The 14,932-nt window shown below is 44.9% G+C and overlaps 3 protein-coding genes across 3 annotated transcripts; 2 read left to right on the top strand and 1 right to left on the bottom strand.

The window, feature by feature from the left end:
• Positions 1–979: 979 nt before the first annotated feature.
• On the top strand, positions 980–2,104 carry F4813DRAFT_389998 (glycerate dehydrogenase; the record flags this gene model as incomplete). Its single annotated transcript, XM_049246944.1, has 1 exon — positions 980–2,104. One exon carries the CDS (start codon positions 980–982, stop codon positions 2,102–2,104), a length of 1,125 nt encoding a protein of 374 aa, XP_049098995.1.
• Positions 2,105–7,946: 5,842 nt separating this feature from the next.
• Positions 7,947–10,467, top strand: F4813DRAFT_88869 (uncharacterized protein). The gene has a single exon (XM_049249004.1). The coding sequence runs from the start codon at positions 8,100–8,102 to the stop codon at positions 10,332–10,334; it is 2,235 nt and encodes a 744-aa protein (XP_049098994.1). The 5' UTR covers positions 7,947–8,099; the 3' UTR covers positions 10,335–10,467.
• Positions 10,468–14,463, bottom strand: F4813DRAFT_396556 (S-adenosyl-L-methionine-dependent methyltransferase; the record flags this gene model as incomplete). The annotated part of the gene is made up of 1 exon (XM_049247836.1): positions 10,468–14,463. The coding sequence occupies one exon, from the start codon at positions 14,461–14,463 to the stop codon at positions 10,600–10,602; it is 3,864 nt and encodes a 1,287-aa protein (XP_049098993.1). The 3' UTR covers positions 10,468–10,599.
• Positions 14,464–14,932: the final 469 nt, after the last annotated feature.

The raw sequence follows: 14,932 nt of genomic DNA, 5'->3' as shown, positions 1-14,932 counted from the left end.
GATTGAATCCCACTCAAGGCAGTGACACCATAGTATCGTACCACAAGACATATCACAAGACAGCAGTGCCGTTTTTGCCTTGTTCATACTGACCTAGGATTTCGGAATTAACCCACCAATCCCTTAAGAATGAGAAGCTGAGAGGAAGCCCACCTCTAGCGTGCGGTTTGTATCTTTGGCTTAAGCCACGCCCAGTCTAGACCGGTCTGCGGATAAAAGATAGCTAAAGGTCCAGGAATTTATTAAGGCTGGAACTCGCTAATGATAGTCATATGGACAAACGTACAAACGTACAAACGTATGAGCTTAATATCAAATAGGTATATGAAAACCACTGAGTCGTTTGATCTCTACCTACCTATCTATCCAAGGTATCGGGATGTAATCTATGATGGCCATCTAAGGCACACAGTGATCGCAACCTTCCTTCGCCGTCAATGCTTGCAGTTGCATAAACACACCGTTCTGTACTTACTTACACGACCGACACTAATGCTGTATTCTTATTTAAGGATGAAGAAAAGGTATGAATATGAGACGAAGTATAATATGTAATGAAGATAGCGTTGAGGGCATATAAAGGATTAGCGGTAATTAATACATTAAATAAGGAAAAGCAGCCAATTGATTATAAGGAGGTATTCATTGGCCAGTTATTTATTTCCGTTCGGTTTAAACTGAGACCTGCGTGACTAAGCATTATTAACCTATCCCTCTGTCTCCAACTCTTGCGAATATTTGATAATATTATTAAGAGTGAAGTATCAAACCGGATCTAGTACTTACATCCGTCAGTCAAATAGGAATGAAAATAAGAATATAATAGAAAAGACGAAGGAGAAACAACAAAATAGTTTTCATGCTCAACTGTACATTAACGGGAATGGCTTACCGTAATTTACTTATTCGAACGCCATGTCGAGGTGGTCGAGGTGCACAGGTGAGATGGCTGACAACTCAATCAGGGCCACCGCCCTCAATGGCTATCCTCGACGATTACTTGGACATAGCCCGATCACACTTCAGTCATATCCCCAAGTCGGAGCTCTCAGTAACCGCTTTCAACGATAGCCTTCCTTCTTTCAACCATCCGCGGACTACCGCCTCCGATCGGCAGGCCATCGTTGACAGGCTAAAGCCGTACACCATCATCTCGTCAATGCGAGAGCGCACACCATTCCCAGGAGAACTACTCAGGCAACTACCCAATCTGAAGCTTCTTCTAGCGACCGGCACGCAGTTCGAAACGTTCGACCTAGCCACAGCCTCCAATCTTGGCATCAGCATTGCCGCGGCACCCGGCAGGGGCCGCACGGACGGTAAACTGACGAGCCGTCCAGCGCGACCTAAGCTCGATATTAAAAAAGGCGGCAGCCATCCGACAACGCAGCACGCGTGGGCGCTAATCTTGGCTCTCGCGCGGAACGTAGCTGCTGACGATGCAGCTATGAAAGGCCCGACAAAAAGCTGGCAGTCCCAGCTTGCGATCGGACTGACGGGCGCGACGCTCGGCGTTGTTGGCCTCGGACGTCTTGGCGCTGCGGTGGCACGGATCGGCAGCTTGGCGTGGGGCATGCGCGTGGTGTGCTGGAGCGAAAACTTGACGCAGGAGAAGGCTAACCGGAAGGCCGAGGAGATGGGACTTTCGGTCTACGGTGGTTACGCCCTAGATCCTGACGCGCCGACATTTACGGCCGTGAGCAAGGACGAGCTGTTCGCGACGGCGGATGTAGTCAGCCTGCATTACGTCCTTAGCGACCGTTCCCGGGGGATCGTCGGAAAGGCCGAGTTAGCCCGCATGAAGGAGTCGGCGCTGTTGGTCAATACCTCGAGAGGGCCATTGATTGATGATACGGCGTTATATGACGCGCTGCAGACGGGTCGCATCCGCGGCGCCGGGCTGGATACCTTTGATATTGAGCCTTTACCTGCCGACAGTCCTTGGCGGTCAACTGAATGGGGCACCAAGGGGAGAAGCAACTTGATTATTACTCCGCATATGGGATATGTTGAAGACGGAATCATGCATACCTGGTACGAAGAAACTGCGGAGAATTTAGAGCGGTGGCTTCGGGGAGAACCACTTCTTCATCGTCTCAACTAAGTAGACTCCTCTCTAGAGCCCATGATTGTATATATCCGGGCTTGAATCATAGTATTTAAGTACAAAATCGGCAGCATGAACGGTATTCAAACTCCCATGACTTCTGATATGGTACGAATTAATCACATTTTGTGGTTTTATCTAAAGGCCACGTGGAAATCATATGTTAATCTCTAGCAACAAAGTGCTGAATGTGAGACATATTACCTGTAAAAAGGAGAAAGGGGAGCGATTGATTAAGAGGTACCTAAGAGGTACTTAACACAACATAACACTGGTTAATACCAGATGAAATATCTACAACTGTTTGGTGACGATTCTTACAATGGTGTACTCCAGATTTTTAATAAAATCACATTTTTAAGTGTAAGCTTTGATTTGCATACAACCACTGGCGATGTTACTTGGGATTATAAGCCAGGAAAGATATCCAAAGATAAAATCAACTAGTATAACCATTTTATTGTTTCACAAATAACATATCACTTACTTCTCAATAATAGTAATCAATTGCTTTGAATGTGTGATGGGTTGTTGGCAGCTTGGCGCTGATAAGATCGCCAATATAATTTCTAGGACGAAAATCCGTATAGAAAGAAATCATCAACCTTGTTATTTCCACAAGACCATTTATATCCATCTTTCTAATGCGGTTTTCATAGTAAAGCGTGGATAATTTGTCTTCGGAGTCATCACTTCCAATATATTTCACACGTCACTTGGAACATACCAGGTATGCTTTTAGTCTTCTTAACTCTAAGTTCGGTATTCATGGTATTTTGTCCATCTCTGAATCACCTTCTCTATGTTTCCGGGATGATTTAACGCACTAGATCCTGATTTGTATGTGAATCACTGCATGTATGGTATATATTCAAGTAGGGACATGAGAGGGTAACAAATCTCCAGACATTACGACAGTAATGGCTCGAAGCTTCATAGCGACTCAATGTCTTAATCAGGCAAAACAGTGAATGAATCCCAATTCTAGGATACGTCGGGCTCTTACAATTTGGGATTGAGGGAAAAGTATTTATAAGCATCTATTAGTTACTTACCCAGGGAAAAAAAACTCTTTTTACCAGCAGCCAACCCGCATTTTCCTTCCCTAATAGGTTTCGTCAGCAAAATATTTATCAACAAATCTATCAGTCTGTCTCATCGTCTTTGGTGCATCAACTGTTGGTAATCCCGTCGCATAATATTCATCGGCACGATATGGCATCTCAAGGAACTATTGGTGATAGGGCCAGGAGGGACGTCATATATCTACTCGATAGATTGCGAAGCTTCCATCAACAAACACAAGCGGAGCAAGTAGATAAGATACGTCGATGTAGATTGTCTAATGTTAGCCCGGAATGCGACCTGCCGTCGATCATCAATCGACAAAATCTTTTTCTGGGGTTATCGCGAGATGAACAGATCCAGTATGCCTGGTATTTGTATGAGTTCCGCTATTCTGTAGGACTCAGAGACTATTGCAATAGAAATGTGCTATTTTTTTCGTTCACTCGTAACCCAATATATCCAGACTACTCGTTGTAGGCAGTTTATGAAAACAGGTACGAACAACTGGTTTCAGTGGTTTGTAGAAAATTATGAACGCTCTACCTCGTATATGACACAAGAAGAATAGTTTATTCTTCAAAATCATTTATTTCAATATCAAAACTTGCGGCCACTACCACAAGACCAACTGGTACAATTTCCGCCCATGCAACAATATCCACTAGGACAAACTCCATTGCCCCGATTGGAGGATCAGTTACAACTATCACAACCAGTGTATCGGCGGTTGTAATGGCCAGCATAGTCATCACCAATACCACCATCATCATAACCACTAGTATGCCATATTATATTGCCCGTTAAGGTTCAAGTTGGCAGGGGTTCTGGATTTGGATAGGTGGTTCTTCGTAGCGCTCCCTTAAGGGAATTTCGATACCTGGAACATGACCTATCAAGAGCACTGGTTAGTCGTATGAGATATATGCCGGTTTTTAGATATGTTATCTCTAATATAGCTTACGTTGATTTATGAAACATGAAGCGAGGATGAGATATTTTGAAAATTGTATTCTTGTACATATTTATCTCGACTCCTTTGCGCTTCCTAGGTAGTGAGACATATAGTTGATCTAAAACGTACCTCGCATATCAGCTTTTGTGATTACGAGATGTTCTTCAACATATAAACTTTATTACTGCATTTAATAACGTAAGATACGAGAGTTGGGCTATTCCAACATCACATGTTGGCGGTTTTCATTTTTTAAACCAACACTAGATATCATGAGACTATTCAAACACCTGCAAAGAAAGCAGCACATAATATCCAGCATTTCTCTAAGTATTACAACCAAAATAATTCAATTGACTCTGTAGCCTGGTTTCTGAGTTAAGAAGCGAGTTTTAGTCTCTTGAATCCATCCTCTTGTTCTAGACCCCTAATAAGTTCAAGTTCATTTAACTATCGATTTTCTAGACGGGAATTACTTCTAATTCGGATAACCATCTGAAGATAAGCCCTGACACGTTGATGTTCCAACACCAGTCACTAAAAACGTATATGACACTAATTAGCTGCAGCGATGTTACATCTTGCTTCAAGAAATGAATAATCCATGAATCACAATATGAAAGGACATACGTCACTTGCAATCACATCTACCTGAGAGGCAAGTGGTTATAAAACGTTAACCATCTTCCGGAAACACTCCTTTGCTACTCCTGAACCAACATTCTTCTCTCCGCAAAGCACACGTCGCATACCGGACTCAAGTATCGATATATATTTCCTGTCTTCCTTACTGAATAAACACCCCGAGGTTTCTACCATACGAATAAAATGGATTGGTATCCAACGCCTACGGCTACATCTCGGGAATACCTCGAACATTTACTTCACAGAATACCACGCTTCCGTCGGAGCACGAGAGCCCAGCAACTAGCTGATTGGCGCCGAGTTATGGAGGAGAGTAGCACGGAGGTAATAAACTTGGAAACGGATTTGGATTTGATATTAAAAGTCCATGCTGATTTCCTAACCCTACCTAGGGATCAACAACTCTGGTATATCGATCAGTTACATGATTTTATCAATACCAACGAAGGCTATAGAACATACGGCAAAGCACCTGCCTGGTGTGTAATCTTTCAACTCCCCTATCTATACAATTTTATACACACCACCAGACCTGGCGGTGCATATACATCAACTAGTCTCGGCAACTGGTTTTCGTGGGCGGAGCACAACGACACTTGGAACTAGCCATTACAGACGCCATAAATGGGGTTGGAAGAGCAAATACTCCAACAGCAGGAGTGGAAGCCATTATCAGAGAAGAGACTCGAGTATCCACCACCTTTCAAATAGTGACTGTGGCTGTAAACAGGATTTTCGCACTTAGAAGTTACTGAAATTACCATAGTTTTGATTATCGCCACCGCAACCGCAGTCTCGTGCCGATGACTATAAGCGTACCTATTTATCGCCATTAGTTATTATAGTAGTGAGCGCTAATACTGTAATATATCGCGGTATCCTGGATTAAACTATACATAAGAAATAATATTTTATAGACCTTTGCTGTTGAGATGTCTTCTAAAACCGAGTGTTAGTAAGGTACATGATTCTGAGTGGAAATTATACACAAATGAAGGTACCGCGTTATTATTAATTAACGTACAGGTATTACCCAGCCGTTCTCCCCTTTCATCGCGGCCTTGAAAATAACTGAGTTGAACGTCACAATTATAGCTAAATTCGTCCCAAAGCTCTTTCCAAGAGATTCCCAAGGATATCGATAACTATTTGTAAATGCCTTTCTCAAAGTAGCTACTCGCGTTGAGGCATGTCTACTAAATGTCAGATGAAGCACAATGGCGTTTTAGTGAGGGTATGAAATTTCAGAATGCACAGTGAGAAAGACCGTGTCAGACCGTTACTCCACATTGGGTTACATATTGGATTGGGTTGATGAGAGGCTCTCATTTTCGAAAGCCATCAATGATTATTCAATGACTTATAGAAACATCTTCATCGTGAAAGTATAGCTGGTATAGCTGGGATATACATACGAATTAGATCTACTCAAATTACGGATTATGTAGAATCACTATTCGTTTGAAGATGCTCGCCCCAGAATTCATTCCTTTCGCAGTGCCTTGGCTTCGGATAGCGTACGATTTCTCCGGATATTTGAATTACTCAGCTTGCCATGGTTGGGTTGTGCACCGTGACGATCACTATTGCCATAGAGGCTACTGTCCACCTAGACGCTATATAAAGGAGGCTCTAGCAAGTAATTGGATGGAGTAAGAGCATGCTGAAGCCGAGGTTAGGAGGTTTGAATTCTCTAGCCGACATGGTATTATTGGGGCAATTCAGTTATTGAGCGGAACAAAGATCAACAATTGGATGGATGATATCTTAGTCCCATCCTCGCCGTAATTTTTGGCTGGAGTCATTAATACTACCAGAAGACAAGACCCTGCAATATCCTGCGAGATTTAGCGAGCATGACAAAAAGAAAGTCGAAAGAGACGTTGCAACGGCTGGGAAAGCAGTTATGGTTATCAAACAATGCATGCCAGGCTCGATGGCCATCGCTTAAATATCACCCTTGCTTAGCGAGTGCTACCGTAGGTAGGCTAGGGAGAATACCGTAGAAGATTGGCTAGACGGCCATGCGATTTTCATCTTTAGATGTATGGATATCTCGTAATCATAAGTATGAACTGAGTAGTTCGCGAGTGGGTTATTGCCGGAAGAGCCTCAACATTTCTTTTTTTCTTATGGTTATTATGTACTCAGTGCTACTTGATCTTAAAAACGTGGAAAGAACCGATTTGTCAAGCTCATGCTGCTTTCTGCAATATGATGGACTGATCCTTTGTCACTCCCGCTTTTCATTTCATTGTTGGTTCCAGCCAACTTACCAGCTGCTGCTAACAAGATAATGAGAGTTGTAGAAAGCCTTATTCTACCACATGCCCCCCACCATACACATCTATGTCGGTGAGGGATCCTCACACACAGGGATATGCGCCGAATTTTTTCCGGCTGCGGGAGACAACAATACCAACAACTATGATAAGCGATTAGTATCTTACTGGAGACAGTTGGTCGACAGTCTGAGCCCTTGTATGCAAGAAATACCACCACGAGGCTATTCAGAGTGCCTAAGGTACCTAGATACTATGCAATCTACAGCAGGACAGCGTGTTTACCAAGCTGAAAAAGAATCGGTGCGGTGCTAACCCGTACGGCTTTCATCTTCAGTAGCGCCTTTCTGCATAGTTAAGCCATATTTATCTTGCTTTTCTTATGGATTTTACAATTAGGCAAATGGAAACTCGGAGATATGCAACGATAGTGTGACGCCGGTTAAGTGATGAAGATTTTCTTTTTGCGAACTTCTCAAACCCAAAGAAGACTTTGTACACCCCAACAGCGTCACCTCATTCTTTCTCTGTCGTATCTATTTATCTTCATAATACTATACCTGCCTTGGTACCTAAATGATGAAACCAAGTAAAGGTTGGTGTGGTTGGGGAGGGATACTTGACTGATCAATCTATGATACTAAGAACAATTGTCACACGGATAACACTTCTAAGAGGGTGTTGGCCGTGTTACAAGATGGCCAACCGGTTGGGATAACTATTATGAGAATCATTGGATGAAATACATCACGAGGACATGCAAGTAGAGTGCAAGACAACCAACATGTATTATAGTACCAAGGTCAGGTCCCAGGATATGTAGTCAAGACTGTCTACAAATAGGTCCTGAGCCCACCCCTTGAATAAGGAAGGGAATCAAGAACCTTGAGACCTTTGAGATTTATCAGTAAATCTAATATACGTTCCAAGCCCATATAGCCCTTGTTACAGCAATATACTTATCAATCTGCCCTAGCTTTAGATTATCCTTGGAAATATCTACGTAAACTACAATCCTACCAACCAGATCTATTTCAACGCAGACATGTCTTCGATATATTCCCCATTATACTCTATTTATGCCACGCTGGTTTGCTTGGCTATCCCATTGGCCTTTGCTATTCGACGTTCCATATCACGTCCCCTATTTCTACAAGCTCACGAACGCAATGGCCATCAAAGAGTTGCAGTCTCAATAAAACTTTCACACGCTACTGAAAGTCCCTTCGATACCGTCACGGACAGAGCCGAGCCTGGAATTTATACGGCAAAGCAGATCGCGGACTTCGTCCTGTCTCTGTCGGAACTCACCGACGAAGAGACCGATAATGCTCAACGTCTGGCTCGCAACCATGGTATCATGGACAATTGGTCGGTCCAGAGGGGTGTCCAGAACTTTGAAGAGATTTATTCGTTCAATTGTGTTCTTGCCATCGCGCACTTCTACAACGTCCTCCCTCGTCTTAAGGACGAGGAAATTTCTAATACTTATGAGAATTGCGTCCGTGCCATCAATTTCCTTACTTATTTCCTTCAAACACAATTGGATAAAACGAGAAGACTGTCAGGCCCGGTGAAATTGTCCAAAGCTGAACGGTTCAAATTGGACCGCGTTTGGGATATCTGTGTTTGTTTACTAGGCGCTATCAAAGCCCGGTCTGGTTTCCAACGGCGAATTCGTGTTGGCGATATACCAATTGTCCATGACACCCACTACCAAAGGGCCGCCAGGCTCGCGTTAGACAGGAACAACCGAAGTGGAAGAGGGCGAATTTGTCAAAAGGCCTTGAAGTTCCTTATACGAGAGGAAATCGAACCTTTCGTCCAACCAATTCGCTTGATCGATGCGCTCCAGTACACAGAGGAAATTCAGGATCCTAACAATAGCTTCAGCCATCAAGCTTGCACAGAGGATAATTGCCAATTCGATATCGTACTCCCGAACAAAGAATATCACATCCCGGGCTGCTCCAGATCGTGCGGGGAGTCAAGGCCTCCACCAAACAGCGAGGATGACTTCATAGCTATATCTAACCGTGGCATGCCTGCGGTGAACATCTCCAATCCAAATAAATGGTGGGTAGAGGCCGGCGACAAGACTCTAGTTGTGTCTCATGTTTGGAGGGATGGCATATGGGGTACAAGAGACCGTGGGATAAACAACTGTGTCCACGACCACCTTGTTAGAATTGCCAGGGAGAACGATTGTACTAGTTATTGGATAGACTGTGCCACAATTCCAGAAGAGGAAGCGACACGAAAGAAGATGATTATGAGAATCAACCAGACATTCATGCAAGCACATCTTGTGCTCTGCTGGGATAGAGGACTCAGCACCTTAGATTCGGATATCGAAACAACCTTATTGTCTCTAATCATCTCCCCTTGGCATCGACGAGCGTGGACCCTCCTTGAAGCCAATAGGGGCCGACAAAATAAGATAACATTTCTCAAATGGACGGGTGAGGATGGTTCGTATTGGACGAGTAAGGGTGATTCATATGAACTATTCCATCTGAGCAAAATGCTTGACGATGTTTTCGATAAACCCCATGTTCCACTATGGATTCGGTCGACATTAGTTGAGCTTCTGCCGTATAGTGATACACCACTGCCAGTGGATGCAGCGGGATTACTGCTATCCGGACGTCATGCTAGTCGACCTGGTGACTCTGAATCAATTTGGGGTCTACTTCGTCCTATTGAAGCAATTGACAGAGCTGACCATTTTGATTATGATGATCCGTACATGTATGCTAAGAAGGTTGACGTTGCATTCATTAGCTCTAACGCGACCCGGTTCAACCCCTATGATGGCCCAGGATCCTGGAGGCCCGGCAGAACCAATGCCAGTTCTTGGGTCCGCACAGCGTATGGTGGTATCAAAGGAGAGGTTATTCACATCAAGCATAAGAAGATTCTAGTGTGTAAGTGGTGGGCAAAGACTCAACGCGAAAATTGGAACTCCATCAACTGGGAATCAGCGAGTCCCGAAGTCAAGCGGCTACAGCATGAGGAAGTCGATCGTTTTGCACTCATCTGCCCAATTTTGAAGGGAGACCCGATAGAAGTTCCCAGGGGAGAATGGGCATCACCACCAGTGAAGGGCTTTTTCCGAACTAGTATTGTCATGGAGTGTAATCGGGCAATCTTGATTACGCAAGGAACGGGTCAAAAGGATGGCGTCTGGCGATGGGAAGGTCTTGTGGAAATGAGGGAGGGACACTCTTTGTTCTTCAAACCAGGAGAGAACGAGGTTTTCAAAATTGGCAGGACTTAAATGTATATTGGCAGTGTTGATAAGGCTTTATGACGTTTGTTGTGCCGTTGGTTTTCATACCTTAGGTAGTTTCTATGTACGAGAATCCAAAACATCATCCAACTGAAGCCTTCTTGAGAAAGATTTGGTGTAATATTGTAAAATAGGCGTCTCACTCCCAAGGTATGCTACTACATGCTTAAATTAGATATAAGAATACGACTCGGTAGTCCGCACAACAGTGTCTCTAAAGCTAAGTAAGTAGCCATGGGAAATGATGTTAATATCATTCTAAATATTTAATTGCGAGGGATTTCTCTACTACCTCTCTATAGCCAGTGCAGAGCCGCTGTCTCTTAGCCAGAATCTTAACAGGTAGCGACGGTCTCTTTCGACTACTTCCTTCACTGTCAGAAAACCCAACCGACCCCGTTGTTATAGGGGTTGGTGGGAGAGAGTTCTGAAGAGAGATAGATGCCAGCAGAAGATCCTCGGAGGGTATAGTGGAGCCTGGCGAGTCTATCCCGGGTTCCCTGACTTCTTCTAAATTGTCCTTGAACGTGGAAAAGTCGAGCGATGATTTATCCTCGACCATAGACAACGGTCTTTCTATAACTGAAGCTATTCCGGTCTGTGGGATATGCGGCTCATCGAAGAGGGTTCCGTACCAAGCCTCTCGGACGGCGAGGCCAAGAGCCACCGATACCTGCCGAGCGACACTGTTGCCGACAATGCGCCATTGAGTAACTGGCGGACCAACAATTAGCTCATCATCAGGGAAGCCCTGCGCGCGCCTGATTTCTAGAACGGTCAGCGGACGGCTTTGTTCCCAGTGATTTATAGTGCCTATGCGAGCATCCGTCGGTGGACATCTTGTAGCGATAGTACCAAATAAGCCGTTTGGATGAATACGGCCCCAGCCCCTAGACGGCCTCATTACCCTGTCTGAAGGCGCAGGAGGATATAGGTGATAGCGATCCGACTCACTCATCACGGGAGGCATATCGGGTCGACCATGCCAGGCTTTGCTGAAGTTCATGCCCCACGGGTGAATGGGAATAAGGGATAGCTGTTTTCTCATAGGAGGCGTAAAGCCAATTGAAAGCCGATGGTCCGGAAAGCCGACACAGAAATCCGGTTTTGCGTCTCGAATATCAGGCAAATCTGCAGTGGACTCCCTAGCATTCACGTATCTAAACGGGGTTGACAATAGTATCCTACTATCGAAGGGTCGCCCGCAAGACATTTCGCCCAGCTTTGTTAGATGCGTACCCGGTGGATGCGAATGCGACGGCGCCGGGACTTTGGGCATTCGGAAACCAGGGGCGCTGAAGACAAGAAATACCCGGCTACGAGACTGCGGCGCACCAAACGACCACGCGTCTAGGAACATAACTTGGACCTGATAACCCAGGCCGACAAGCGCGCAGACAAGTTGGGAGAAGACGCACGTGTCACGGAAATTCCTCGAATTTACCATTTGCGGTACATTCTCCAGGATTCCGTAGTACGGGCGGTACAAGTCAACATAAGATGCGAAAGACGCAACAAGAGACTGGTTTTTTCGTTGGTCATTGGTGGTCCTATCCGGCGTTAACATAGAAAATCCCGGGCAAGGTGAGCCGGCTGAAATGAACTGGACATCTCCAGGCTGAGGCACTTTGCTGTTGTTACCCTGCATTGCTTGAAGTAGGAGGTCATCAACAGATCCCAAAAAGGGGGTGCATGTGTCTGGCTTGCAGTTCGCCATATACGTATGAATAGCCTCATGCCAGATATCGTTAACCCAGCGCATTTCAATAGCGCCGCCGTCTTCCAGGCCGCGCCCGAAATTCCCGCCGCCGCAGAACAGATCAAGACCTTGTAGTTTCTGTGATTTATGTCCCTGAGAGGGGTCGAACCCCATCCGTAAACCGTGCACTAGGTTCATATCGAGGGGAACATAAGCCAATTGGCCCTTTTCAGTCTCGATTTCTTGATGTGTCATAAAGAAGAGGTCGCCAGTCCCATTAAAATCGTAGGGTCTGGGTATGTTTTCCTCGGACCGGAATGCCCTGACTAGGCAATGTCGAAAGATCCTACGAGAAGAAATCTCCACAAGTTGGTTCGTGTAAACGAGTTCATTAGGGGGCGAGTTAGAAGCTACTTTATCGACATCTCTCCTTCGCAGAAGTCTCCTTAATCTAACGTAATGCTTCTTGCCCTCGTCGAAGAATCCTTCCACGATGAATGTCTCTAGCAGCAGTGCTTTCGGGTCGGTTTCAACGAGGACGGCATCTCCAATATTGTAAGATATCTTCTTATGAAACCTATCCTCCTCACACGTAAGGTGTTCTGTCTTCAGAGTAGTCCATCGGCAATCATCAGAGAGATAGGTCTGACGAACGAAGAACTCCGCCGTCGTGGAGGGATTCCCAAACCATTCGACACCATGCGTGGAGAGAATCTGATCTTCTTGTACCCTTGCTGTACCGTGATGACACGTGCAATTGTTCGATAAGAAGAGTTCATTATTCCAGGGATACTTCATGATGCCGCAGGGGGTGTCGATCGGTTGATACAGCCAGATTACATCAAAAGAACACCCCCCTTTTGGCGATCGGTGGATTTTCTGCACTAGACCAAACCACAAATGTTCCCCTTCGCAATGCTTTGATTTTTGTTGCTTCCATTCTGTATCAGTGTTCTCATCATCTGGCCTGGTAGATATGACATCTCCCTCCCTAATCGAAGCAATAAATGAGGCATGATCATACGCGTTCCGCTTGACCGCAGGTAGGCTCGTCTTCTCGTTCGGACGACTGGTCTCTACGAAAGCTGCTCGCTTTCTCTCGATTGAAGCCGACGGGCTTACTTCTTTAAGCACGTTACCAAATGTCATATGAGAGAAAAGATCATGGACGTACGGTGTCACAATTGTCGGAGACACTGGGCCGTTTTTTCTCAGCTTTGCAAAGGGAGGTCTGCAGTCCACTATATTACTATCGTCCGATGTTGCTTGGCCTATCTCGAGATTCGGTTTATACCGGTTTAACGTTTTGATCTCAGCCCAAAATCCATGCCACGAAACAATTTTTGAATCTAAACCATGGGCTTCTTTCCAGATAAATTCCACATTGGCGATGATGGCTCCCCGAAAGTCGCTACTCCGGTTAGCGGCATGCCATCGTTTAAACGCTGCCGATTTCCCATGGTTTTGTAGGGCCCATATGCTGAAGTCCGATTCAAAGTCATACAAAACAGCCCTACGGCCGTTCTGCTTCAAGTAGTCGCAATAGTCAAGCACATGCTTAGTAAGGTCAACGATCCAGAGGAATGGCTGGTGGAATCTTACGTACTCGATTGATGGGGCTCTTAACTTGTAATAAATTTCGTGGTTTCTCTTTTCATTATGTTCCGAGCGTATCCAGATTTGGTCGCCCACGGTAGGTTCCTCGTTCCCATAATTCCCAATAGGGAGTTGCCGGAAGGGTATCTTCTTAAGAAAAAAACGATGTTCGCCACATCCAAGGACTCCATCAAAATAGAAATGATCAGAAAATTGTCGAGTTGCGAGGTGTTGCAGAGACCTCAGCTCATAAGGGTAGAGCTCAGAGTCGAGGTATATGGAAAAACCATGCAGATCGAACTCGACGTAGCCTTCGAGAGGCTGACGAGCCTTTGTGGCTTCAAATAGTATTGTCAATGCGTCTGGTTCCTTAATCGGGGTGGCAGGTGGAATATAACCCTGGAAGAGAGATTTTGGTTGGGTTAAGGTCGACTGGGGAATTTCTACGGTAATAGGTCTCTCTCTGGGCGTATTTGTAATTGGTAAATCCGGAGCTGTTTCCCAGCCTTCGTAAGGGTTTGCCTCCAACTCGCTAGAGGACGTATCTAACCTCGTAGTACCAGCCTGCAGTTGTTGGTATGAATAATTATTGTCGATTTTATCTGATCCGGATCTATGATTGTATGTATTGGATAAGTCGTCTCTCAAGCCACTTGCGTCATCTTCTTCGATGCTTAAGATAACCGCATGATATAAAGGTGGCGCCTGGGGCTTAAGTAACGTTTGACCATGGCCCAAGTCAGGCGTTGAAAATAAATCAGCGGGCTGGTCAGGAACTGTGAGGCGTTGCCAATTGTAAAGGTCTTGCTCGTCTATATCCATTCTTGTTCTAACCTGCAGAGTCTGTGCCTTGACAGCACAATCCGTAAATTTAAATATCGAACGGGATCCATTTACAATGTCATTATACCGAATGACGATATAAATGAAATTGTACCAAAGGGAAAGGGGGTATAAACGTATTAGTATCGGAAGCGCGGGCAAGTCTGCGTATAATTCTGCTGAAACAGGAATATTGAACTAAAAGAAAGGCTCAACATTCCAATAGCCACTATATATGTCTACCAAGAGAAGATAATTAATTAGAAATAGTTCGCATCCGCGAACACCTGAAGAGAAAGCTTGTAATAGTTCTTGGCAACGATCGTGGGTTGAGCCTGCGAAGATAAACGCAAAGTGCTCTATCTAATAGTGAATAAAACGGGTCGAAGGGTATGGGAACCAAGGAAATGGATTTAGATACCATCGAACATCGTGCTAAACTAGGAGAACTAGGAGTATCACACTGGAA

The sequence above is a fragment of the Daldinia decipiens genome (assembly GCF_022478715.1).
Source record: "Daldinia decipiens strain CBS 113046 unplaced genomic scaffold F4813scaffold_19, whole genome shotgun sequence".
NCBI classification, from domain to species: domain Eukaryota; kingdom Fungi; phylum Ascomycota; class Sordariomycetes; order Xylariales; family Hypoxylaceae; genus Daldinia; species Daldinia decipiens.
Note: the sequence above shows the minus strand (reverse complement) of the source record. Positions and strands in the feature narration are given on the sequence as shown.